Here is a 26,859-nt window from a genome sequence, read left to right as displayed (position 1 = left end):
TAAATGCAGAGAAGTGGAAATCTGCATCATAGGGTTTACACTTTGAAAATTTTAACAGACTGAGATTGCCTTCCAGTTCCCACAAGCTGGGGTAGCAGGATGTTTTCTGTATCTTTTCCATCTGATATTGGCAAAGTTAAATTTTAATACTCTGGTAAGTGAAAGGATTTATTTGCTTATTTGTACTTCCTCTGTGAATTGTGTTTTTCTTTTGTCTTTTCTTAACAATTGGAGGGTTTTTTATCTTGAAATATGCTGGGAGCTAATCTGTGGTCAGTGGATTTTCATCAGTCAATATTTTCTTCAAGTCTTTGTGGTGTCTTTATCATCAGAGGACAATCAGGAGACAAGCCACATAATAAGAACAGAGAAAGTTCAGCATAAAATATTAACTATAAGAGTGGATTGGAGTGATGGGGCATATTATCTGTAATATTTTAAGAAATAATTTGCCAAGCAGTAAAGAATTCAAAACGATACTGGCATAGCAAGTATAAGAAGTGGCCACTAACTGTTCTCAAGCTGAATTCCAGAAATAATTTCAGGATACAACCTTGGCTCTGTGGATGAAGTTAGTGGTAGCTGCAAATCCACTGCTAGGCAGCTATGCCTGGGGGGATGTTATCCCAGTGGTAATCTGAAGTCATCCAAGGGGATGCAGGGTAAACCAGGCACAGGAGGTACCACACCAGTGATACTCCACTGCTAAGCTAGGTGCACTGCTCAAGTTTTGCCCAGAACCAGGGGGAAAAAAAAAATCCCTCCAGTACCGTCTGCTGACAAAACACACACCACCTAGCTAAGAAATATTCATTCATATGGTTCAGCTCCATTTTCATTCTAATGGTGGAGCAGGCAACAGGTGGATTCAAACCTTAAAGCCCTTGTTTCTGTAAATTATGACCTCCCACTACTTAATATTTATTTTGCCTTTGCTGAGAACCTCAAGTGGTTGATTGTTTTCCTGGTGGTGGCCCAAATATTACTACCAAAAGGTCTGAGTCACACTGTTCTACCTGCTTTGATTGTTATAGTTTTCATCAACCTTTTCTATTGGGTATGGAAGTACTCAGGCACCCAGAGAATCCCGTGTTCCAGATGTGGTCTTTCCTCCATTGTGTGCCAGCAGTACAATCTCCCCTTGGTAATCATGATTGACCATTCCAGCCGGTAGAGTAACACCTTTTGCTGCCTATCGGTTTAGCGGCTTATGAATCCCATCCCAAGATGGCCAAATGGCAGCCTCATCTTAGATCTTGTATCAACAGACCCATCGTTGTGTCCCTGGTTGAAACATACCTTGGGAACTAAGACCTCCAAACCAGCACAGCTTGAGATTGTTGAGAAGTATAATCATGAGGTGTCCCTTCCATTTCTACCCCTTGATTCCTGGATTCATATGTCACCTCCTGTGAAACAGCTCCATCCTTTCAAGGTGGTATCTCCCAACTGTCACAACTGAGTTTTCAGTGAATTATTGCACCTTTCAATTAGACCAGCCATTTCCATGTGTCCAGGGATGTTAATTTCGTGGGCATGAGTTCACTGCAACATTTCCTTTACTGTGAAATGGTTTATTCCTTAATTAGAAACAATGCTATAGGAAATGCCATGATAAAACATTCTGTGAGTATGTGCATCAGATGGTAGTGCTGGCAGAAGCATTATAGACACAGGAAGGCAATCCAAATCCAGAATATGTCTATTCTACTGAAGAATCTCTTCTATGATGGCAAAGGCCCAATTTAATAGCCATCACGTGGATGGCTGTTACCCACGGGAGTAATACCATATTGCAACCTCAGTATTGGTCTTGGCTCTTCACAGATTAGGCAGTTGTCAGTAATGTATGACAGCCTTAATAAGGGAAAATCCATGTTGTTGGCTGAGACCATGCATAGCCTCTAGCTCTGCCACCATGGCCACGTTGTTCATGGGTCCATTGAGCAAGCACTGGGGTAGCTGGGGAATTAGACTGATACCCATAGAGTGCATTATATTATCCACCCGATTAAGAGCCTTCTCTGCTGTAGATGCCCTTTGCTGGGCACTGACATGGGACACAAATACCTTCACAGTGTGTTCCCATTCAAAGATCCATCCATGTACTTCTTCCCAGATTTACTCGTCACCAACCTTTAATGTTTCTTCCAAGTCCCTGACTACACAGCCAGACCATTAGCAACTACCCAGGAATTAGTGTGGATATGTACTTCGGTCCATGTCTCAGATCAGACACAGTGGACAACCAAATGTACTACTCGCAATTCTCACAGGGAAGGGTTTTCTTTCACCCCCTTTTGGTTCACCCCCGAGTGGAACATAGTGCTGCAGCTATCCTCTTTTGGGTGGAACCAATATGTCATACAGACCTGTCTATAAACCAGGCTTAATTTTTTTATTGGCTAGCTAGTTGTTAGAAACACCTAAGGCTAGAGCTATTGATTGAGGAAGAGGATGCAACAGAAGTTGGTGTTGAAAGAGTCTGAGCCACATGTTCACAGAAGCTATCTGTACATTTCAGACCTGCTCAAGCAGGGTAGGTCAATTGTATACTATTTCCATTGATGATAGATTGCTGCTGTGCATGCTCAAGTTTATGACAAGGTGGATACTCCAACATCAAATCATGATGTGAAGCTCAGGCCACATGTTCACCTACTATCCCATGGTTGGGTAATAAGTCTCAAGCAAGGCACAAGTGGAATAGTTATCCTCAGCAGAGGGCATAGATGTGCTTCAAAAATCTTAGGGTTCTGCCCTGGGATTCAGCTTGATAAAGACTCCATACATGCCAGGATACTTTTAGTATCATTAGCTTTGGACCTATAGATCTTAGGACCCATATGACAGCACAGCTCATACTGTAACTCAAACTCATGACAGAGCCTTCACTTGCTCTGGTCCCCACTCAAAGTTAGTAATCTTATACATTGCTCTATGAGTGGGTTGAAATAGCAAACTCAAATATGGTACATGTTGCCTTCAAAATCCAAAAAGACCTACTGCGCATCATGATTTTGTTTTTCATTGTACATAGTGTGAGATGAAGCAACCTGTTTCTTCTTGGAAGGGGATATTTAACGTGCTCCAAACCATTGCACCCCCAAGAAGCTTCATTGGGATTAATAGGCCTAAAGTGTTGTGGAATTCTGCCCTTTACCTTCTAGTTCTTGTAGGTCTTACTAAGGCACCTAAGCACTTACTACCTTCTATTCATCATACACAATCAGCATAATGTTATCAACATAGTGGACCAATGTGATTTTTGTAGACTATCAGATGATCAAGGTGTCTACAGACTATATCATGGCAGGGAACAGAATTGAAAAAGCCTTAAGTCAAGACTTTGACAGAATACTGCTGCTCTACCAGGTAAAAGCAAACTGCTCCTCATGGTCCTTACAATTTGTTATGGAGCGAAAGGCATGGCAAATTAGGTCAATAACTGCATAACAAATACCAGGAAGATATTCATTTACCCCTGTAAGATACTACATCTGAGATAGCAGCTGCAATTGGGATCACTATCTGATTAAGGTGTGAACTTGATAGTCCCTAGTCATTTTCCAATATCCACCTATTTTCTGCACAGGCCAAAGTGGTGAGTTAAGTAGTGATGTGATAGGTATCATCACCTTTGCTTCCTTCAAGTTTTGATGGTGGCATTAATCTCTGCAGTTTCCCCAGGGATGTAATGTTGCTTCTAGTTTGCTTTCTCAACAGGGAAAGTTCCAGGGGCTTCCAATTATCCCTTCCTACTATAATGAGACTTCAACTCATGGGTTAGAGAACCAATATAAGAGTCCTTTCAGTTGTTAATTATGTCTGTTTCAATTATACATTCACAAACTGCAGACATAAAACCACCTGGTGGGTCCGTGGACCAACTGAGTCCACTGTAATTTGAACATGTGACTCCTTCTATTACATCACTGTAAGCCTTCAGTTTGCTGAGCCACAGTGTGTTTTGGGTTCCCAGGAATTAGAATTAATTTAGACGTAGTGTTTATTCTTCACCAAATGGTCTGGATGTTCTTCCTTTCTGATGAACAGTAACTCTAGCAAATGATGGAAGATCCCTTAGTAAAATGTTTGGAAGAAGATTTACAATGTACCTGCAGCAGTGGTATAGGGTCCTTTCTCAAGGGGGATCCAGCCTCCCCTGCAGGCAAGGGGCCCTGCTGTGTGAATTGACTTAGGTATGGAATCTGGGTGAGAGACTGTGACACTCCACTGTGCTGACTCAGGCCAGGCTTAGGCTACCAGAGTTTTTCCTCCTATATAGATGGAGTAGTATTCTAGTTGGCTGCCCATATGTTCTCATTTGGGGGAACACATTGACCAGCAAAAGATGTCTCTGTGCCAGGTCTGTAATCTGACTACTGAGATGTCCCTGCTGCCCTTTTTATAATAGACATACCCACCTTGTCCTTGGCAATTGCCTGCTGCTATTCTGGGATTGCATCCTGACCACTGAAATGAGAGAGCCCATCTCAACAGCAGTGAGAAATGACAGGACTGTGAATTCAACTGTCATTGTAATTCAGCGTTCTGCACAATTAAAATGTGTGTTTCATTTTTAGCAGTATTACCCCTGTGACTACAAGAAATAGATTTAAAAGGCTACTGTGGAAGCCTAAAGGACCAGTACTTGTCATTTTCTTCTTAAGTGCTGAAGTGCATCCAAAAAAGTCCATCCCACACCCCAGTATTTATGGTCATCATTACTGCCCTGAGAGTCAGTGTGGTAGCAATTTGGGCTCCCAAAGCACACACTTCAGTAGGTACTTTATCACCACCTACCGTGGATAACAGCTTGGTTAATTGTCATCCCACTGCATGCAAAGGATTACTAGCGTTCCATTTCCTATTGTCAAGGAGCTCAGCACCATGTTCAAGCCCAAGGGTGCAACCAAACAAATCCCCAAATCCCACCTTTGTGAGTCTGTCCCCTAGGAACCCTCCACTACTGGTATCAGTTCTGTATTATTCATGGGCCAATTAGAGGACAGACGCACACAGTAATCAAACTGGAGAAAGTTTAATATAAAGACTTATTAACTATAACAAGAGATTGAAGTAATGGGAGGAATGGCTGATCAGTAATAAAGAGAGTTCTGAAGAATATAGGGAGAGCAGATATAGTGAGCAGCCATTACCCTCCAGGGCTGACATCCATTGGAGAGGGTGTGACCTCCTTGGACAGGGTGTGACCACGGCTCACTGGATGGCAGAGAAGTTCACTGAGGCTGTGAAGCAGCCCTCACAAAAGGAGGGGCAGGAGGAGAAAGCCCTTCACGGAGGGCCTCTTGCCAATGGCATCCACCACGAAGCCGCATCCACTACGGAAACCTCATGCTGCAGAAGTCACACCCGTGGCAGGAGCCTGCCTAGAGAAGCACCCCAGAATCTGGAAAAGAAACCCTCCTCCAGTGTCCCTCCAGTACTCTCTACTGACAAAGCTTAATATCTTGTAGTTGGTGAAGAAGAAATATTTTCATGGCCCATATTAATTACATCACAGCAGACAAGGATGAATTTAGAGCTAAGAGCTCATAAGTTGATAACTGGCACCATACCTTGTCATACTGAACTTAAAACATTTTTTTGGGGGGGCGCCTGGGTAGCTCAGTCAGTTGGGCATCCGACTTCAGCTCAGGTCATGATCTCACAGTCTGTGAGTTCAAGCCCCGTGTTGGGCTCTGTGCTGACAGCTTGGAGCCTGGAGCCTGCTTCAGATTCTGTGTCTCCCTCTCTCTCTGCCCCTCCCCCACTCATGCTCTCTCTCTGTCTCAAAAATAAATAAAAACATTTTTAAAAAATTATTTTTTAATTTTTTTAACCCTTTTAAAATTTATTTTTGGGAGACAGAGAAAGACAGAACATGAGCGGGGGAGGGGCAGAGAGCGAGGGAGACACAGAATCCGAAGCAGGCTCCAGGCTCTGAGCTGTCAGCACAGAGCCTAATGCAGGGCTCAAGCCCATGAACCGTGAGATCATGACCTGAGCCGAAGTCAGACACTTAACCGACTGAGCCACCCAGGCACCTGTCATGCTGAATTTTTAGCTTTGATATCAAAGTCATCAATCTTCCTTTTGGCTTTTGTTTTTCATGTTCTATTTCAGAAATATGTTTGTATATATGTCTGTGTGTGTGTGTGTGTGTGCACGCATATATATCTGGAATCCATTCAGAATTCATTATGTATGGTGTAAGGTGATAATTTAATCTACTTTGAATAGACTCAACCTTCTCCTTAATTTGAAAAGCTACATATATCATGTATAAATTTATGTATGTAAATATTTCTCTGGCCTACTCTGTTCATTCATCTACCTATTTATTCCTTTACCCAAGATACATTTTCTTGTCTGAACAAAAAGACTTGGATTAGGACTTTACAAAAGTCTAAAGAGGATTTTAGTATTTGTAGGAAGAATAAAAAAAACTATTAAGAGAGGATGATGTTCTTAAGTGAAACAAATAGCAATAAGTGCTTTGAAGTTTGTTTAGATGTATCTCTGTGCTGGTTTTTCACTGTTAATAAATACTGCTTAGCAGCAATGACATCTCTCCTGGCTAACACACCTCGTCAGTAATCTAGAACCCATAATGTGAGGCTGCTTGTTGGCCAAAGGCCCTAGGTTGTAGAAATGCAAATCAACTCTTCTGTCTTAGGATGTAAGGCCAAATCCTACTTCACCTGGAACTTTTAGGATGTTATCATCTCAATCACTCCATACTATATCTTCTGATACTGATAATAAAAATTAGATAAAGGTTTAATGGAGGTTCGAATCATGTTTATTCATTCGGATGCTCAAAGAAATAAAACTTGGAGGGGCACCTGGGTGGCTCAGTTGCTTAAGCATCTGACTTTGGCCCAGGTCATGGTCTCGCAGTTTGTGGGTTTGAGCCTCGTGTCAGGCCCTGTGCTGACAGCTCGGAGCCTGGAGCCTGCTTTGGATTCTGTGTCTCCCTCTATCTCTGTCCCTACCCTGCTCATGCTCTTTCTCTCACTGTCTCTCAAGAATAAACATTAAAAAAGAAAGAAAACTTGGAGGGTATATGATTACCAGTTGGGTCCTTCTGGGATTATGGATGGAGCCGTGTGAACTTGAAAAGCTGAAAGGTGAACATTTTCTACCACATTGGGTAGAAAGACGTTGTCAATCCTTTTTTTGTGTTTAATAGGTACCTGAAATACAAAGATTAAATAGATATTGGAGATACCATTAAAAGTCACCCTTACGACTAAGACTGAGATCATTGGTTCAGTCTGGGTTAGGCCATTTAGTGTGCCTTCTTATATTTGATGCATGTCATAAAGTGAACTGGTCAAGAATTAGTCTATCAAAGGAAGCCTTTTCCAGCTAAGGAGAAAAAGATATCCCATATGTGGAGTAATCTAAAAATTCCTTAATATTTTATCATTTGTGTTAGTGCAGTGTTTTGTTTTGTTTTGTTAAGAAAATCATTGGTGGTCTTACATTCCAGCCATGTATAAATTATTCTTCAATATGCATTTATTTGATTTGTCTCTTAGGCCTTAAGAAGTCAGAGCTTAGATAGATTTGAAGAGGCTCCAATTCTTTTGTGCTTTTCCTGGATCTTAGGTTTATTGCTTGGGGTTTCTATTCACATGTCAATGGGCCCACAAAACATTCCCTTATTTATTAGGGTTTATTTAGACCATCACCCTTCTGAATCTTTCAAATACAGTGGCTCTCCTCTGATGCATTTGGCTACTTAAGCAGCCTCTCAACCATGAGCTGTGATCGCAGACCTCCCCCACAACAGCAACATTTGCTTTTGGGAGTGAAATGGGGATGGAGGGAGTCTTAAAAGCCCTTCCGGTTCCATACACATCAACTGAATATTGCTTCCTTTTGGAGAAGGCTTTTGCAGAAACAAATAGACATATACTAGAATCTTACCTTTTGGTGAAAGATGACTGCACAGAGACTGGTAAGTTGAGCCAGTGATGGGCATTAATAAGGTGGCCCTACTTGGTCAAGGATCTCAAATGCACATTCCTGACCTGTTTCTTCTCTTTCTGTGTATGACTCTTTAACTGCATGTTTAGAAGCAAATTTTTCGTCCAATAACCAGACTATCAGCTGCAGAATTATACCCTCAAAAGAGACTTTAGAATGGCATATTTCTCTGACAGAATGATTAAATCTTTTCCTTTTAATTTTTCTCAAAGCAAGAGGGAAGAATTTTATTTTTTATTTATTTTTAGTTATTTTTTATATAATTTATTGTCAAATTGGTTTCCATACAACACCCAGTGCTCATCCCAAAAAGTGCCCTCCTCAATGCCCATCAGCCACTTTCCCTCTCCTCCACCCCCCATCAACCCTCAGTTTGTTCTCAGTATTTAAGAGTCTCTTATGGTTTGCCTCCTAAGAGGGAAGAATTTTAAATGTGTTGACATGGAAATGTCTGGAGGGGATTCTGAAAAACAATTGGGCAAAGGCGTAATACTTATGCAGTAGAGGAGGGTGTAAATATTGTTTTACATACACTAAAAGCTGAAAGGTTAAAAAAAAAAATCTTCATATACATGCTATACCTGGACCTAATCTGTGTGCCAAGAATTTCTTTGGAGGGTAGATTTCTCACATGTTGTTGTTGTTGTTGTTAAGTTTATTTATTTTTGAGAGACAGAGCAAGAGGGGGAGGGGCAGAGAGAAAGGGAGAGAGAGAATCCCAAGCTCCCAGGCTCCACACCAATAACATGGAGCCCGATACGGAGCTTGAACCCATGAACTGTGAGAACTGCTAGTTAATTATTATAGATGACTGAAGAAAAAGAAGAAATTCAGACACAGAACACAGCAAAGTGTGGACATTGACTTCCACATCCATTTATTTAAATAAACACTTTTTTTTAACTAGCAGCATCAGATCTCTTATCTGAGTTCCCTGGCACAGCAGAACGTTTTAAAAACGTGTGAGAAATGGGGCACCTGGGTGGTTCAGTCAGTTGAGTGTCTGACTCTTGATTTTGGCTCAGGTTCAATCTCACAGTTCCTGGGTTCAAACCTGAGCTGAAATCAGGAGTCACTTGTTGGGATAAGCACTGGGTGTTGTATGTAAATGATGAATCTCGGGAATCTATCTCTGAAGCCAAGAACACATTGTATACACTGTATGTTAGCTAACTTGACAATAAAACATATTTAAAAATAAATAAATAAACGTAATTGAGTAAGTGCTTTTGAGCTGAATTGTTTTGACATCAGAATTCTATTATTGAGGAGTAGCATTGGCAAGATGGCAAAGTAGGAAACCCTGAACCATCCTTCTTCCCATAAACACATCTATTTGGCAACAATTCATGGAGAAAGCCTTTTTAAGAGAAATCCAGAATTTTATTATCTAGACCCAAGTATCTAGATAACAGCCAGGTACATAATGTTTCTTAATGTTTATTTATTTTTTAGAGAGACAGAGACAGAGAGACAGAGCGACAGAGCATGAACAGGGGAGGGGCAGAGACAGAGGGAGACACAGAATCCAAATCAAGCCCCAGGCTCTGAGCTGTCAGCACAGAGCCCAAAGCAGGGCTCAAATCCACAAACCGCGAGATCATGACCTGAGCCGAAGTTGGATGCTTAACGGACTGAGCCACCCAGGTGCCCTGATATATAATTTTTTAATGTAAGTTTGAAAAAACCTAACCTAAAACCATAATTTCATATTTACATTTTTCATTGTTTCCAATATATAATCAAATTTATCTTTACTTACAGTTTCTGGCCTTTGAATCCTTCTTGTTATTTTACTGCTCATAAGATTAGTCTTTAAAAGGTGTTGCTGGGAGTATCTGAATGATGTGGAAGCAGAACTCAGGGAGTACTGAGCCCGAGATGTAAGTCCTATAATGTTGAAAATGTTAAATTATATCTCTGGTTGCAATATATGGGCCTAGATTTAATCCACAAAATTTTAGAAAAGCTTGAAATGGGCATCTAATCCAACTTTGTCAATTTTGAATGAAGATGTCAAAATCTGCATGGAATCATTTGCCTGCGGGTCACATGACCAAGTGAAAGAGAAGGACATGATAGGTGACTTGGACTATGGTGGGTAGGAGTGGACAAACTTAGGGATATTCGAGTTAATAGGACTTGGTAATTAACTGGACTTACAGGGTGACAAAGTATAGCTCCCAGATTCCTCAACCAACTGGGTAGATGTTTAATTTTAGTTTAGGGTGGATTTTGTGATCCTGGCATGTGTTACTCAATAATAATGGTTGTTTACAAGATTAGAAGGGGAGTTGGGTAGGAAATATGAGTATATATAGAGAAAGCAGATAAATAATAGTTCAGAGTCCCTGAAAAGCTAGGAGCAAATGGAATCTCAAGCATTGGGACTGGCCCAGGGAAGAAACGGGGCACATTTTCCATTTTACCAGAAGGGACCAAGAAGCAGCTGAGTACCTAATGTAGGTGGGCTGGGGTCAAAAAATAGAGGGGTTTCCCATGTGATGGCTTAAAAAAATTTTTTTTAAACGTTTATTTATTTATTTTGAGAGACAGCATGAGCAGGGGAGGGACAGAGAGAGAGGGGGAGAGAGGGAATCCCAAGCAATCTCCACGCTGTCAGCGCAGAGCCCCATGTGGGGCTCAAACCCACAAACCCTGAGATCATAACCTGAGTGGAAAGCAAGAGTCAGCTGCTTAACCGACTGAGCCACCCAGCCATCTCTGCCACATGATGGCTTTTAACGGCTCTGTGAAACTGGAGGTAAAGTGTTGGCTGGGGAGGAGGACAGCGTCTGAGGATCTGAAGAGGCCAGGAAGATATAAAATAGTTTCTGGGAAGAGGAGAGAGTGAGCTGACCCATCTTCAGCTCCAGGGGAGGGACATGTGAGCAGGGCTTAAACCCACCAAGCATCTTAGTGTCTGGCTTCCGTGATTTGTTCAAATTCGGGCATATGACCTGAGTCAGCCCAGTCAGGGGCTGGTCCTTTTTAATTGTCCCATCTCTACACTCACTCCTGCCATGTGAGCTGGAACAGAGGATGGAAGGGACAGCAGTGGCAGTCATCTCGCTTCCCGAGGGGTTACTTCCACTTCCTTTCTGCTCCCAGCATTCTTGGAGCCCAGAGGGGCAGACAGAGGGGTCAGGCCCCGGGGAAGTAGGTCAGACCTGGATCAAGCAAACTGAAGCTGGTCTACCTCTGAACATTTCACAGTTTTGTCAGCCAAGTGATTTCATTTTTTTTCCCCTTAAGCATTTTAAGACTAACTGCACTAGAGCATATTACAGTTCCTCAAGAGGTGCAAGATCCTAAGGGGATACCATGCTAATGCCAAGTAAGGAGAGCTTGCTCCTTAAGTCTGCCTTTGCTTCTGATGCTTCTGATGCAGGGAGCAGGGTGGCTGCTGCTACCACCACGACAGGAAGGAGAGACCTCGGTCACTTCATGCTTTCATCTGGACAACAGCTGAGAAAGGAGTGGGAATGACTTCTACCTTGTCACATTAATAGTATAGCTGTCCCCTTGGAGTGCTGGGCATTAAATAGATAGGTGCAACCCAGTCCCTCCCCTCCAATGAGTCACTGCAGTGGGGGACAGGTGGGGGCTGGGGCTTAGGAGAAACTTCTAGCTCTGCTTTCTGGGAAAGAGGCTTCTCTTTCACTCCTGCCACATCCCCAGTCTTGGGAATTAGGGTTCTGCCCCATCCTGCACCTGTCTCATGCCTCACTCTGCTTCTCCTTCATAAATGTGCAGGTGTTGGAGGACATGGAGGGCAGTTTGAAAGGACACGTTAACCCAAAAAGAGGTTAAAAAGATGCTTGGCTGGGGCATCTGGATGGCTTAGCTAGCAGAGCAGGAGACTCTTGATCTCAGGGTCCTGAGTTCAACTTCCACGTTGGGTGTAGGGCTTACTTTAAAAAAAAAAAAAAAGGGTGCTTAGCTGGGCTGGAGACAGAGGGGCAAGGGATAGACAGGAAAATCCCATGGAGTGTGGAGAGGAGAGTTCAAGGTGCAGAACTGCTCAGCGTCAGTGGCCAAAATAGGGCCCTTCAGTACTTTTGATGCTCTTCCTCTTTGGACAGCACAGCTGGGGTGGGGAACCTCCCCCTGTGGTCAGGGCCCAGGCAATAGGCACAGAGGCAGAGGGTAGAGCCCTGGGCTTTACCAGCGAGCCCAGCCCTGCTCTCAGCAAACCCAAAGTAACTCCATCTTTGTTTGCTTGATCTTTGACACTGATCTTTCTGTTTGTGAAAGATCTTATATATTCAACTGGTAAAGAGCCAAAAGCAAACATAAAGGACACACAAGTATGAAAGTGTCAAAGTATAGTAACCAACATATGCAGTTATTCAGTCCTGGTTATTGATATTTGATGATATTTTTGATAGTCAGATCTACAAAAGAACTTGGAATTAATTTCATCCTCAACTTATAGGGAAGGAAGCCAGTTTAGAGACATCCTGGGTTTGGCCTCTGCTCTATGCTACATTGCCCAGAGGGCTATCTTGATTGCCATTTCCATAGCACTCCTCAAGCCCCCAGCACCCAAGAATCATAATATATTTATAAATAACACTTGAGAAATGTGGTCATTGATGTCCCAAGACATTAAGATGCTTCAAAATATAGTAAAGTACCCAGTGTTCTTTAAGTGGTACATTACACCCTCCTGAGACCAGTTTTTATGACTGAAATCTTTTAGGATTGGATGTCAGTACTCCAAGGTGACTGGAGTCACCTTTCTACTAAAGTAGAAAATTATGACTGCAAATCAGAATTAAGTTTTATTCATTCATGTATCATTCATTCATTCATTCATTCAACAGACATCATGGAGCACCTATGCAATAACCACTGGGTTTTCATGGCTGGCCCATGAGACCCTCCTTCAATTCAGACCCCAGACCCTGGGGGTTTGTTCTAGCTAGAATAGGGGACATGCTTACCGCCTGGTGAGCTCATCTGGACAGACAATCGCTCAGCGTCATTAAGCTGACTTTGTAGCTCTTCTATGCGCTGGAAAGCATCCAGCTTCACACTGCGTTCCTGGACAAGCCGGCTTCTCAGCTGAGGGGAAAAGTGCTTAGGAAGCAGAGATGCTTTTTTGGTGCACACTTTAGTTCCTGGGGTTACTAGGAGAGTGTGGGTCCAGGCCACCCCAGGAACATAAATCTTCACACAGTCCTGGTCAGGCTGAACTCAGCCTTCTGAAAATCAAGAGCTCTAAGAAGGCCGAGAACTTAAACCAAAGATGAGCAGAGGCAGCCCCTGGACCCCCTTATTACCTCATAATAGCCAGGAGTTTACTCATACAATTTATATCCTTTATGTTTATTTCACCAGAGGGGAGGGGAAGAGAAGAGATGGAAAAGGGCCCTCAGTTCACAGAGGACCTTGTAGGCCAAGCCACAAAACCACTCCAAGGACAGGAGGAAGTCTCTGGACAGTTTCAAGCAAAGGAAAGACTTGATCTTTCTTCCAGATCTCTGTGCTCAGCTCAGTGCAGCTCATTATCTGCAGGGATGCCCTGAGAATCATCTCCCTGGCCTTATATAAGGCCCATACTCAGAGGCGAGCTTTTGTTTTTAATGTTTTTTATTTACTTTGAGAGAGAGAGAGAGAGAGAATGAGAGCATGAGTCGGGGAGGGGCAGAGAGAGGGAGAAAGAGAATCCCAAGTAGTCTCCACGCTGTCAGCATGTTCAGTCCCGCTAACAGTGAGATCATGACCTGAACACAGATCAAGAGCTGAACGCTCTACCGACCGAGCCATCCAGGTGCCCCAGAGAGGTGATCTTTGTGTTTATCTGGGTGGCTCTCTGCTAGCACAGCTGACCCACGTGGCCGGATCCAAGGTGCTCCTCATCTGTATAGACAGGAGGTGTCTTTTCTTTTGAAGTTTATTTTTATTTATATAAATATAAATGGATATAGATTATAAAAAGTAATTGAATTATAAAAATTATTCAAAAGTATAAAAAAGCAATATGATTCTAATGATATCATAAAATTATAAAGTATAAAAAGGTAATAATTGTAAAAAAGTCAGAATAGTAGGGTGGATCTAATAGCGTTCCCCCATTCACGTCCACCTGGAACATCAAAATGTGACCTGACTTAGAAATAGTCGTTGCAGATGTAATTAAGTTATGACGAAGTCATACTGGATTGAGTGGGCCTTACGTACAATGACTGATGCTTTTATACGAGGAAAGGGTACAGACACACAGAGGGACACATAGGGAGAAGGCCATCGGATGAGGAAGGCAGACATTGGAGTGCTGTAGCCACCAGCCAAGGAATGTCAAGGATTACAGGCAGCCACCACAAGCCAGAAGAGAGGCATAGAACAGACTCTTCCTCAGAGCCCCCAGGAAGAGCCAACATCTTGATTTCAGGCTTCTGGACTCCTGAACTGTGAGAGAATAAATCTCTGTTGTATTAAGCCATCTGGTTTGTGGCAATTTGTTACAGTAGCCCCAGAAAGCTAATCCACAGGCTAATCTCAAAAATTCAGCACACTCTTGTCTGCATAGACCCAACCAGAAGGCCTGTGAGGTTTTGACGCTATAACCTACAGCTCATCATACAAAAGTTAAAGGGGCAGTTTCTTGTGCGTGCAGATGCTCTCAAGTGTACTGTAACTGTCAGTAGAAGATCAGATCCCCAGAGTTAGGAAAACTTCCTAATACAAATTAGGCCCAAGGTGCCTCTATGCACTGCAGGGATTGGTGTAGGCTCCTCGATCCCCATGGACAGGAACCATATCAAGACTTATCAAACTATATCAAACCATATCAAGAAAAACATTATCAAGACCTCTGAGCCAGGCTGGGGCTAAACCAATTGGAAAAATATTAACAAAGGAAGGAAACATGCTTAGCAAGGACCTTGTGTTGTGTTAGGACCTTAAAAAGGACCCCACCCCACATCACAGATGTGCCCGAGATCCCACAACCAATCCAGGTCAGTCTGTTTCCAAAAGTGTTCACCTTCATATTCCCAGCCAAAAGACATATAGTCAATATTTATCAAGAGCTGTGTATTAGTTTCTGATCTTAGTGCTTCATCTGAATTACCTTAATCCTCCTAAAAATCTCGTGAAATGAGTATATCGTTCTCCGCTGTACCAACGAGAAGACTACAGCACATAGAGACCACAGATCTAGCCTAAAGTTACGCGGTGGAAGGCCCTGGGGTGTGAATCAGGAAGTCTGACTCTAGAGCATCCCCAGGAACGGGAGGTAGGCAAGGACATTCATGCTCTCCAAGGTCAGAGAGTCAAAATCTGCCCTCGGAATTGGAGGTTGGAGATGGACTAAAGAAGTCACCGTAGGTCATAGGGGCTCTTGCTGGCTGAAGGTGGATTGCTAGTTGGTGAGAAGTGAGACCATAAGCCCAGGGGACAGGAGCTGCCAGCAGAGGTGGAGGGCGGTTTAGAAACAGCCAGTGATCGTTTTTACATATATACACTAAAGACATGTATTTGTTGAGAGAAGCCTCAAAATGTTTTTGACTGCTTTTAGAATCTCTGCCGTTAGACAAGAATTACCTATTAACTAGAGAGATGAACTCCTTATTTTTGTGCTGGTTTCTGGAAAAGCCTAATTTGAAAGATAAATATGTGACACCAAATGTTTCTAAGGATTCAAGTCATATTTTCGTTTATTTTTCATGAAATAAATGTGAAATTCTAATTTTTCTTTTATTCTAAAGCTACTCATTTTCTCTCCATTTCTCCAAAAATATTTTCTCTAGCATTGCCTCAATTCAATTTTTAGCCTTTTTAAAATTTTGTCCTTTGTTTTTGCAGACTTCTCCCCATTGATCTCCTCCTTGAAACACTTGGCCAATGATTTAATTTTTAAAATTTTTTTTAAATCTTTTTATTTATTTTTGAGAGAGAGAGAGAGAGAGAGAGAGAGAGTGGGAGAGGGGCAGAGAGAGAGGGAGACACAGAATCTGAAGCAGGCTTCAGGCTCTGAGTTGTCAGGACAAAGCCCCACATGGGACTTGAACTCACGAGCTGTGAGATCATGACCTGAGACGAAGTCAGATGCTTAACCAACTGAGCCACCCAGGCACCCCGGCCAATCATTTAACTTAACTTTCCAACTTCTCTTTCCTAATATCTCTGGTGAATGAAGTGATTTATTCCTTCAGTGAATACATGAGAAGTGCCTGCTCTGGAAGGTGCTATTTCTTTTGCCTTCTGTATTGGATTACATTCTGTGCTCTCCTGTGTTGGAACCTGCATTAATCCACATCTACATCTATCTTTTCCTCCTCTTTTTTTGTTTGTTTTTTTCTTTTCTTGCTGTAGGGATATATTTAACAAAAATATATTGTGTCTGGAAATCACTTTTGCCTTTCCTTTTTGTCTCTAAATTTCCAGAAACACCTTGACTAAAATCCTCTTATAATAGCTTTCATAATGCTTGCTGCTTTTCCAGATTACCGTTGGAATTTTCTAAAGGATTCCCTAGCTCAGAAATTGTAGCCAGATGGAAACATGTTTCCCACATGGGTTCTAAAGGTGCCAAGATTCTGGGCCTTGAGGCAGTCAAACAGTCCTCTCTCACCATAGGCAACCTGAGCATCACCCAACATGGGCAGAAATATTTCCGTTTTCCTGTGGGCCTAGAAATGACAAAGGTGGAGGACACCAGAGGCAGGGAGAATGCCAGAAGAATGCAAGCTCTGGCTGGTGCACCCCGACTGGCTTTCGAGTGGCTGCTACCTCCCCCGGGAGTTACCTGTCGGAGTTCTGTCTGAGTTCTCTTCTGCTGAAGCCGGCCCAGTTTCGAAGCCCTCTCTGCCTCTTCAGTAAGGAGCTGCAGGTGCTGGTCCTTTTGCCGCACATCTTCCAAGAGCTTCTCCATGCCGGAGGCCTTCATTAGATCCAGCTGCTGCCTGTGGCGAGCTTCCTCGGTCACTCTGTGTTGCAGCTCTCTCAGCAATCGAGCCTGTGGCAGGAAAAGGCCAAAGGAAACGAAGAAGGCAGAGTCTTTCTTCTCACCAAAAGGTGGGGAAGAAGTTGCCCAGCACAATAGCCAACCCCTCCAGTAGGGCCCAGGGGCGCAACTCTGTGGAATATTCCCGGGCTCAGGGTAATAGAGGCTGGCCTTTCTGTTTGGGCTAGCAGGCAGCAAGACTACCAGGACCTAGGCCAGCTTGGCCTGGACTGTAAGCCCTGAAGCAACAGTCAGGGGGAGAACAAAGGAAACAAAGAGCAAAAGCCAGGCAAGTGGTAATGCCACTGTACAGGTCAAGAAATTGGGTCTTTTAATGCCCAAACTTGACGATAGTATGTATGTTACTTAACTTATTAACCACATAGTTATATCCACCACAAACTACATTTGCCTTGTCATTGAGCATTTATCATGACATGGCAGGGAAGGGTTTGCCTGGGGAGAAAGGAGTGATGTAATACAAAGCAGGGAGTGGAGAAGGGAGGTTCTAATCTTGCCTCTGTTTTGACTTCCAAAATAGCTTTGGGGAAGCCAGGTTCCAGATGGTTAATGAAGGAAAAGCGTAGTGATAATTTGGTTCTGTTTTGAAATTTTTCTAATCAGTAGCACCATAAGTACCAGATGTCCAATCCTCAATTATAATACTAATACTAATAATATTTGTATGGTGATGTTACAGTTTACATAATTATACTCCATTCTTCACCTGGTGCACAATAACAGAGGATGTCAGGTCCAAAAGGAACAAATTATATGTCGTGTTTTAAATATGCCCAGCTTTCCCAGACTCTTATTTAAACTCAACTCTTGTCTCTCTAAACCTAGGGTCTTTCTGGGGGCACCTGGGGGGCTCAGCCAGTTAAGCATCTGACTCTTGGTTTCAGCTCAGGTCGTGATCTCACAGTTCATGGATTTGAGCCCTGCATCAGGCTCTGTGCTGACAGCAGGGAGCCTGCTTGGGATTCTCTCTCTCTCTCTCTCTCTCTCTCTCTCTCTCTCTCTCTCTCTCTCTCCTCTTTCTCTCTCAATAAACAAATAAACTTAAAAAAAGATACAAAACTGTTAAAATAAATAAAAATAAAACTAAACCTAGGGTCTTTCTGCTTCATTCATGCTTGGAGAGTTAGCCCAGTTATTAGAGCTTAAACTTGGAAACACCTTCATTTTGGTGCCCACCCCTTATTGAGCAGCAGTGACTTCTGAAATTATGACTTAGTATGGGTGGGTCATCAGGAAAGAATGCAAGACTCTGTTTGGGGAATAATGCTGATGGCTAGGCCACACTCCACGTGCAGAAGGTCACTATCGATGGAAAGCGTGCTTGGAGATGAAAGGACTGGGCTAAAGGCAGAGACCTACATCCCAAGATGCCCTCTAGGCAAAAAGATCCTCTGAGAAACACATACACATACACACCGAAGAACGATCTTTTGTGTAAGGGTAGTATTTCACCATCTTAGCCAACTTTTGGCCACTCTCCTTGGTGTCTAGGGCTAGAAAGGAAGTAGAAGCGAAGCTGAGGTCTGGGCCATCTTTCTCTGGCAGTGCCTCCTGCTTGGCCTCAGCTGTGGAGTCCCGGTGACTGCTGCAGGAGGCAGGGTGCTGCTTCCAGGGCCACAGTCAGCTTTGCAGAGCGAGCTCAAAGGGAGGGAGGAAGAGGGGTTCTGGTGTTCAGATACCTGGTTATCCTGCTGCTTGCGCATCCTGGTGTTGGTGGCCTGAGCCCCGGCCAGGGCCTGCCGTAGCACCCCTAACTGCTGATGAAATAAAACCGCTTCTCGTTCTGCCATCAGCTTGACGCTCAAACACTCTTTTTTACTTTGCATGGCTTCCTGTGAACACCCCCAAACACAGTAAGATAGGAAATAAGTTTCCTTTCCATAGTTTTCATTTGAGAAGAGTCTCTAAACCACTTCATTATCCATCATTTTTAAAAACTTCCGGTAGAGGGGTACTTGGGTGGCTCAGTTGGCTCAGGCATGATCTCACGGTTTGTGAGTTCGAGCCTCAGGTCAGGCTCACTGTTGTCATTGTCCGAGCCCACTTCAGATCCTCTGTCTCCCTCTCTCTCTGCCCCTCCCTGACTCATGTTCTTGTTCTCTGTCTCTCTTAAAAATAAATAAACATTAAAAAAAAAAAAAAAACACTTCTGGTAGAAAGAAGCTCTAGTCGTCTTCTCTGTGTCCTCACTGAAGAAGAGTGTGGCAGAGCAAATAGGGACTTTCAGAAACACTAAGTGAAAGTTTCCAAACCACTATTTCTATGTGCTTTGGTTCCAATTTGCCTTGAAGCTGATTTTCCACTTATTTTGTTACTCCATTTTCCTCAGATAATCATGTCTGAAAACTCAAAGATTTACGGTGTTTGGATGAAGCTGCCTCAAACCCTTGGTGATGTCCTCCCTCCATTTTTCCCCTGTTCTCATGCTAGACTCTCTGTTCTCCCATTTGCTTCTTTGCCATTGGCTTCTGGCTCTTTCCTATTTCTCTGGGGGCTCTGACATTCAGTCACTTCCCTGGAAAACTCCCCGACTGTCGACTGTCAGATCCGTTAAGATGGTTGGTCTTGCCAACACCAGGGCAAGACCAGCCCCCCAGGTCAGCCAGCCCCCCACCTCGTCAGTCACTCCCTGCTGTGCGGGGTGGGCGGGCCTCCCTCTCCTAACACTCACCTTCTCTGTCCTGTTCAGCTGGCCCTGGAAGCGAGCCCGCTGCACAGCCAACCTCCAGTGGCCCAGGCTCCTCACTTTGCACACCAGGGCAGACAGGCGGCAGTTGTCTTGCTCCAAGGCACGCAGCTGCTCCTGCTGAGAAAGGCTTACTTTCAGAAAACTCTGCCCCCATGGGAAGGGCACAGATTCTAACATCAGAGACAGGCCTTGGGGCACCTGGGTGGCTCAGCCTTTTTTTTTTTTTTTTTTCTGATGTTTATTTATTTATTTTGAAAGAGAGTGAGAGTGCAAGTGGGGGAGGGGCAGAGAGAGGAGAGAGAGAATCCTACGCGGGCTCCACACTGTCAGTGCAGAGCCCTGGGGAGGGGTGGAGAGGCTTGATATCACAAACTGTGAGATCATGACCTGACTGGAAATGTGGAAATCAAGAGTCAAAGAGTCGGGTGCTTAACCGACTGAGACACCCAGGCGCCCCAAGCGTCTGACTCTTGGTTTTGGCTCAGGTCATGATCTCACAGTCTGTGAGTTTGAGCCCCGTGTCAGGCTCTGTGCTGGCAGTGAAGAGCCTGCCTGGGATTCTCTCTCCCTCTCTCTCTGCCCCTCCCCCACTCACATATTTTTTTTCTCTGTCTCTCTGTCTCTGTCTCTCTGTCTCTCTCTGTCTCTGTCTCTCTCTCTCTCTCTCACACACACACACACACACACACACACACACACACACACAATAAATAAAAACTTTAAAAAGAAAAAAAAACGTGCCTTCCAGAAGATAACACAAGTGTGCTGTGAGCCCTGGTGCCCTTTTAAAATGTCTGATGCAATGCTTTCTCAGGGAAACCAGACTGGAATGCATACAGAGTGAGCGGTAGGGTCAGATGCTGAGATGAAATGCTGATATCCTATCGCTAAATGAAATCACGTACTTTGGCTGGGTTTTCTTTCATTCCTTCATCAGGTCTGGCAGAGCCCCATTTTTTCTTTAGGGCCTTCATATTGTCAATCCCTTCTGTTCTTACTTCGCCAATGAGCTCACACACTTTCTGGATCAAATTCATCTGATTCTCATCCAGTTTTTCCTGCAAATTGCAGACTCAAGTTCAGGAAGGACAGTAGAGGAAGAGTCATTTTGCCTTCTAAAAGCTAACTTTCAGAAATGATTTCACATGAAAAAAAAATCATCCACCCAATTATTCTATCAGGTATTATCTGGAAATCTCCCTATCAGCCCCCTTTACTATTGTCTTCAGTCCACAGGGCTTCATCAGATAGACCCTACATGTCTTAGAGCCTAAGTTACCAGATGCCAAGTTAAGTTGAATGGATAGAAGAGTGGAAGGTCACAGGTGGAAAACTGAGTCACTCCTCCTCCTCCAAAGGGTTACTTGAGAATTTGAACCTAGGGGTTTTTGCAATCAGGTTGACTCAGCAGAATCTGACCAGATAAAACACTATATAGATGAGCCACTAATGAGGAACTACATTAAAAATACAGTAGAGGAAGGAATCAGGCTGGCTACTTTCCCATTTCGGTTTTAGCAGAAGTCTCATTATGAAATAGTCTGTTCTGAATGGCTTGTGGATAACAGCTTTTGGTGGAACAGCTTGATCATTGCTAAGTACAACTACAGACCCAGCATCCTCCGGTGAAGGGTAGAGTTGGGTGTCCTCTCATCTCTGAACCATTTTACTGGAGAGGAAAGCAGGAAGATAGTGCCCAGCTGGGCAGCCATGGCAGGAAGTCTGGCTCCTGGCCACACAGAGAAAGCTTCCCCACCTACTTAAGAGTCTGGGGTAGAACAGAGAGTCTCTGCTTCAGGTGGCCTGCAGAACTAGGTTAGCCTGGGAGAAGTAGAGAATCCACTTTCTGTCTAGGAATCTGGCATAAGTTAAAAAAAAAATTAAGAAATTTTTCAATAATTTCGTACCTGGAAGATGACTTAGCAATTCCAGACTTCACTGTCTGTTCTCCTGCAATACCAGGCCCAATGTGTTTTGGTTTCAATTCTTTAATATTTGTAAGCACTTGTGTTTTATGGACCCTTCATAAGTGAGGAGGAATCTCTGGTCCTCTCTGGAATGACCATGCCAAGGCAGAGCTCTGGTGGAAGCTCCTGTCAATGTAACAACTTCAGGGACCCAGAATCCTCCAGGAGAGATAGCGAAGTAAGGACCCACTGGGGGCTGGCTCTGGGAAACATCCAATAGCAAGAGAGGGGGCGGGTTTGTAGTGAAATTCACAATTTTGGGGCAGCTGGACCAGGCTCTGTGATGGCCCATTTTAGGCATGGGGCCTCCATCTTATAGCTCTTCAGACATCATAAGAAAGTGACAGGCTTCTACAGTGCCGTGGGCACACAGGCACCCCATTGCTCCTTTTCTGGATGGACCTTCACTTACAGGTCAGCAGCTGCCCGACACTGGACGTGAGAGAAAGACTGGTGGGCATTTGAAGGCCAGAAAAAAATCACCGACAGCTAATTCAAATTCTGAATCTGTCCAGTGAGCTTTCAGGAGGTGCCAGTTGCTACCTACACCAGGGTCTGTCCTGGCTTAGGGCACTGCACTCTCCTGCTTGGATGGTCACACTCAGTAGACAACAGTGATGTTAACCATTGGGGGTTTTGGAGAAAACACCCCCCACCTGTCCTTCACAGCAATCAGATGGCAGCAATGGCCCTTGGCAGCAGAGTGGGGAAAACAGCAAATAACTAAATTACCTAAAATTTAGTGTCTATCGTGGTAAAATAATGAGAACCCATCGCTGACCCCCTCTCTGAAGTGAACTCTCAGAGCCAGAGAATTCTTGGGCCCAACAGGCTCTGGTTACCACAAAGCCCATTCTGTCATTGTGACCACTCTGTGTTCAGTGGCTGTGGAGATCATTAACACTTGGCTCCCACAGGACTGTCCAGACGTCCGACACAGGTCACTTACTTTTATGTCTAAACATGTCATAAACAGAGCCTGAACTAATGTTTCATATTCTTCTTGGACTTCTTTTCTAATCTTCTCTTTGAGATTCAGATTTTCTTCTTCCAAATCTGTGAGTCGAGCTCTCAGAGCAGTGATTTCCATGATCATATTATGACTGAGCTCTGCAACCTAACAGCACAAATATTGTTTAATGGAAAATAACTCAAAAATTCCAAACTGTCACTACAAAATAGTTCTTTGCATATCAGCGTCGAATTTGCTCTTCTACCTTGAAGCTGATGAAAGAGGTGAACATCCTGTTGTACAAATATGGGTGGCAGAATTGAAGGTTGGTTTATGGGTCTCAGAACAGTGCCAGACATATAATAGGTATTCAATAAATGGTTGCCTATTATATGAGGGCATATATATAAGTGTTCCCAGAAGAGGCACATTTAAGCACTTAAAAAAAAAATTTTTTTTAACGTTTATTTATTTTTGGAACAGAGAAAGACAGAGCATGAACGGGGGAGGGGCAGAGAGAGAGGGAGACACAGAATCAGAAGCAGGCTCCAGGCTCTGAGCCATCAGCCCAGAGCTCGACGCGGGGCTCGAACTCACGGACTGCAAGATCGTGACCTGGCTGAAGTCGGACGCTTAACTGACTGAGCCACCCAGGCGCCCCTTTAAGCACTTTTTAATCCGATAAAATACTTCCGCTCTCTTGGTCTCCATTTGCAAATTGGCCTTTCTTGACACCTCAGCCTCAATACTTCTTGTTTGGGGGAAAAGTCCTCTGCCCCAACCCAAAAAATAGCAAGAAAAATATAAGTCAAAGCAATACAAAAAACAACAACCACCAAAAAGCTAAGAAAAAGAAAGCCCTTATTGCTTAAAAAGTGAAAACACACTCCTTAGGTGTTTCTGCAGTGGATCTTCATTGATGGGACTTCTACAGGGCACAAGAAAATAATGCTAGGAAGTTTCCTGTCTTCCTACTGCTGAGATTGTGGATCTGTGAGGTGGAGAAGAGAAGCTTTTTGGTAATAACTAACCTACCTGACCAGCATTGTCTTCAGGAGGACCCGAACCTCTTCGTATAAGATCTAATTCCTGAAGAGGAGAAAAGAATATACAACCAAACTTAACCATTTGTTCTTCCAACCATGGCTCAGTTCAGGACACCATGCTCCAGACACCTCCCATTTGTGTTAATGGAGCTTCATTTTGAGCTCCTCAAGCTCCACCTGGAGTCAGGACTGTGCTTGTGGTCCCATCGGATTTTAGGATGCCCAACATGAGATCTAAAGGCAGCATGAACTTCCAGGTGTCCACACTAATGCAGAAGACTTGGCTCTGTGGATAAGCCAAACTGGGGGTGAGGCCAAGACTCGTTTGATATTTGAATGCTTCATTTGATTTTTTTTTTCAGGCTTTTGCACTTTTCTTAGGTGAAAAGTAAAATTACACCAAACCTCTGAAGCAATCCATTTTAAAACGGTGTGCAATTAGGACAGGAGAAGTGACCCTTGGATCCCACCAGTGGGATCTCATTTTAAGGAAGTCTCATTAATGAGACCCATGAAGTGCATCCTGAAGACAGAGTTTATTCAAGGATCCTGGCTTCTAGGCTAGACCATGGACAGCACAAGGTACTTTGGGGTTGCTTAGGTGGGAAGGTCAGTTATGCATTTTCCCTGGGGGAGGGAAGGGGGTGCGGGGGTGGGGTGGCGACCTGCTCCTTTGTCGCTAACTTTTTATATTCTCCACTAGACACCTCCAAAGCACACAACCCAGTGTTTCTGAGCCATCACTCTTGCAGCTGATAATACCAGAGCCCAAGAAAATGAGCCAGTGAGAAGAGACATTGGAGAGTACCAATCATTCTCAGTTCTTGCATAAGAACACCTCCCCTACCCTCTGTTCTATTCTCTTTGGAGTAACTCCCAGGCTTTCCTATCCACACCTTCCCCATCACACTTCCTGTCTCTCTGGGAACGTACTTGTTCTTTCTGGCAGAGCTCCTGCCTAGCATGCTCCAACACATGCTCATAATACATGGAGTAGCTCTCGAAGTTGCTGCGTTCTCTTGCCATCACATCACAACCCAGGGAAAGGAGGCAGGCCTCAAGGTGCTCTTTCCTGAAAGTGATCTGAAAAGGAAGAGGCATCATTCATAGCAGCTCCAGCAGGACAGCCTCACTGTGCCAGGGCTCATGGCACACGTTGCCTTGGCTCACAGACCCATGTCTAGTTCTCCTCCATAGAAAACATGGGCTCTACCCTTCCAAGTCTCTCTTTCAAGTCTGCTCTTAGTATTTGCAGGGCGGGGACAAGAGTACAAATGGAGGCCCACCTGCCACATACCTAAGTATTCTAGATGCTTAAAGGTTGGAAATCAAACTAACAAACTATTAATTCTCCTACTTTGAAAAATAGATCTTCAAAATTGTTTGGAAGGTCAGGCTTGGACGTCTGTGTTCTATGCTGAAATGTGGTGATGTGGAGTGAGCTGGTCACCAACCTAGAGTTTACAGCATGACACCCTTCTCTTTCTACCTCTGGCTTCACGTCATACTGTAGAGGGCCCTCACATGCATGTAAATGGACAGTCAGCTGTCTATGCCTCTACACAGCCACCCTTGACTACTCCTTAGGCCAGGGTATGCACACTGGCAGTAAGGTCCACTCTCCCTCTGGGGAGCAGGATCTGGGGACTTTCCAGGGAGAATTCCAGGGTCCCAGGTACCTGAAGTGTGGTCTAGAAGGAGGGCCAGGAATCTGAGTGGGCATGTCCCCTTGGCTGTGGGTATTTCTCACCCTGTGAGGAAGAGTGAAAGGAGAAAAACCAGAGGGGCTCTCTGAAGTATGAGCACCTGGCAGGGACCCCTCTAGCTCTGATTGAAGGGTCATACTGCTCATTCTGTTGGCAGTCCCATTTCTTCCCCTTCCTCTAAGAAATTGGGCATCCTTTTGAAGAGATAACCATTAAGGAACAGAAGAAGAGTCCACCCCTCCAAGGCAAGATTAGATTTAATCTGTGGAGAGAAATGGGAACCAATATGTAGAAGATATGACCAACCTACCTTGACTAGGGCCTGCATGTCTATGAGTGTTTTTGTGTGTCTCTATGTGTCTGTATCAGTGAGTGCATCTGTGTGCATTTAAGGATATGATTGTGCGCCTGTGTCTGTATGCATTAGTGTATATGTGTATGTGTATCTATGTCTCTCATGTATGTCTCTGTGAATGTCTGTATATATCTCTGTGTCTATGTGTGACCCTTTGTGTGTATCACTGAGTGTGTCTGTGTGTGTATCTGGGGGTCTTTGGGGGCCCAATCCAAGACCCAGCCTGCAGGCTTACATGAGCTTTATCTGTGATACTTCAGGGTCACGAGGGCTCCAGGCTTAGTGGCAGTCTGCCACAGAAGCTAAGCTGTCCTTCTGGGGTGGGTCCTGTTGCCCAGTGAGCCCCAGTTCATGGTCCTATCAGTGCAACCTCAGTGTCCCCACTGACTTTCAGAGAAAGCACAGCCAGGCTTTGTCAAGGCAAGTTATTGAGGCAAAGTAGCAGAGATGGAAAATAGTGATAAAATGCAGTACTGATGGAGGGAAACAGCCTGCTCACCACTGCTGATGGCAAGGGTGATCAATGTGGCATTCTGGAGGGCAGACTAGCTGTATCTGTGAAAAGATTTTATTTATTTATTTATTTATTTAAAAAAAATTTTTTTTTCAACGTTTTTTATTTATTTTTGGGACAGAGAGAGACAGAGCATGAACGGGGGAGGGGCAGAGAGAGAGGGAGACACAGAATCGGAAACAGGCTCCAGGCTCCGAGCCATCAGCCCAGAGCCTGACGCAGGGCTCGAACTCACGGACCGCGAGATCGTGACCTGGCTGAAGTCGGACGCTTAACCGACTGCGCCACCCAGGCGCCCCTGTATCTGTGAAAAGATTTTAAAATGTTCATGCCCTTTGGCTCAGTAATTCCTCTTCTAGAACTTTATCTTTAGGGGATGATAAAAGTGATACACAAAAATATATGTAAACAGATGTCCTTGATCTTTCTAACAGAAGAGAGAAATGGCAACAACCAAAAGTGACTAATAAAAGGAAACAGGTTGAATATTTTTCATCCATCTGTACAATGAAATATCAAACCGCCACCAAAAAGTATGCTGTGGACATATGTTTATTGACAGAGGAACATGTTGATAACATGTACTCAAGTGAAAAAAAAGTACACTACAATAAAAGGGCATATAGAATAATCTAACTTGGCTTAAAAAATG

The 26,859-nt window shown here is 43.9% G+C and overlaps 1 protein-coding gene across 1 annotated transcript in view; it reads right to left on the bottom strand.

Moving 5' to 3' along the window:
* Window positions 1-6,985: 6,985 nt before the first annotated feature.
* Window positions 6,986-26,859, bottom strand: part of LOC121029879 (uncharacterized) — a 158,122-nt gene continuing 138,248 nt past the window's right edge. Inside the window, exons 37-46 of the mRNA XM_040474338.1 lie at window positions 24,566-24,715; window positions 23,622-23,675; window positions 22,584-22,751; window positions 20,573-20,725; window positions 19,650-19,781; window positions 18,658-18,810; window positions 16,760-16,969; window positions 12,951-13,071; window positions 9,764-9,891; window positions 6,986-7,202 (exon numbers count right to left, since the gene is read on the bottom strand). Coding sequence (XP_040330272.1) covers window positions 7,077-7,202; window positions 9,764-9,891; window positions 12,951-13,071; window positions 16,760-16,969; window positions 18,658-18,810; window positions 19,650-19,781; window positions 20,573-20,725; window positions 22,584-22,751; window positions 23,622-23,675; window positions 24,566-24,715 — 1,395 coding nt within the window. The 3' untranslated portion in view covers window positions 6,986-7,076. The remainder of the gene's footprint in view (window positions 7,203-9,763; window positions 9,892-12,950; window positions 13,072-16,759; window positions 16,970-18,657; window positions 18,811-19,649; window positions 19,782-20,572; window positions 20,726-22,583; window positions 22,752-23,621; window positions 23,676-24,565; window positions 24,716-26,859) is intronic.

This window comes from Herpailurus yagouaroundi, unplaced genomic scaffold (genome assembly GCF_014898765.1).
Source record: "Herpailurus yagouaroundi ecotype Mexico unplaced genomic scaffold, PumYag 139, whole genome shotgun sequence".
In the NCBI taxonomy this organism is placed as follows: Eukaryota; Metazoa; Chordata; class Mammalia; order Carnivora; family Felidae; genus Herpailurus; species Herpailurus yagouaroundi.
Note: the sequence above shows the minus strand (reverse complement) of the source record. Positions and strands in the feature narration are given on the sequence as shown.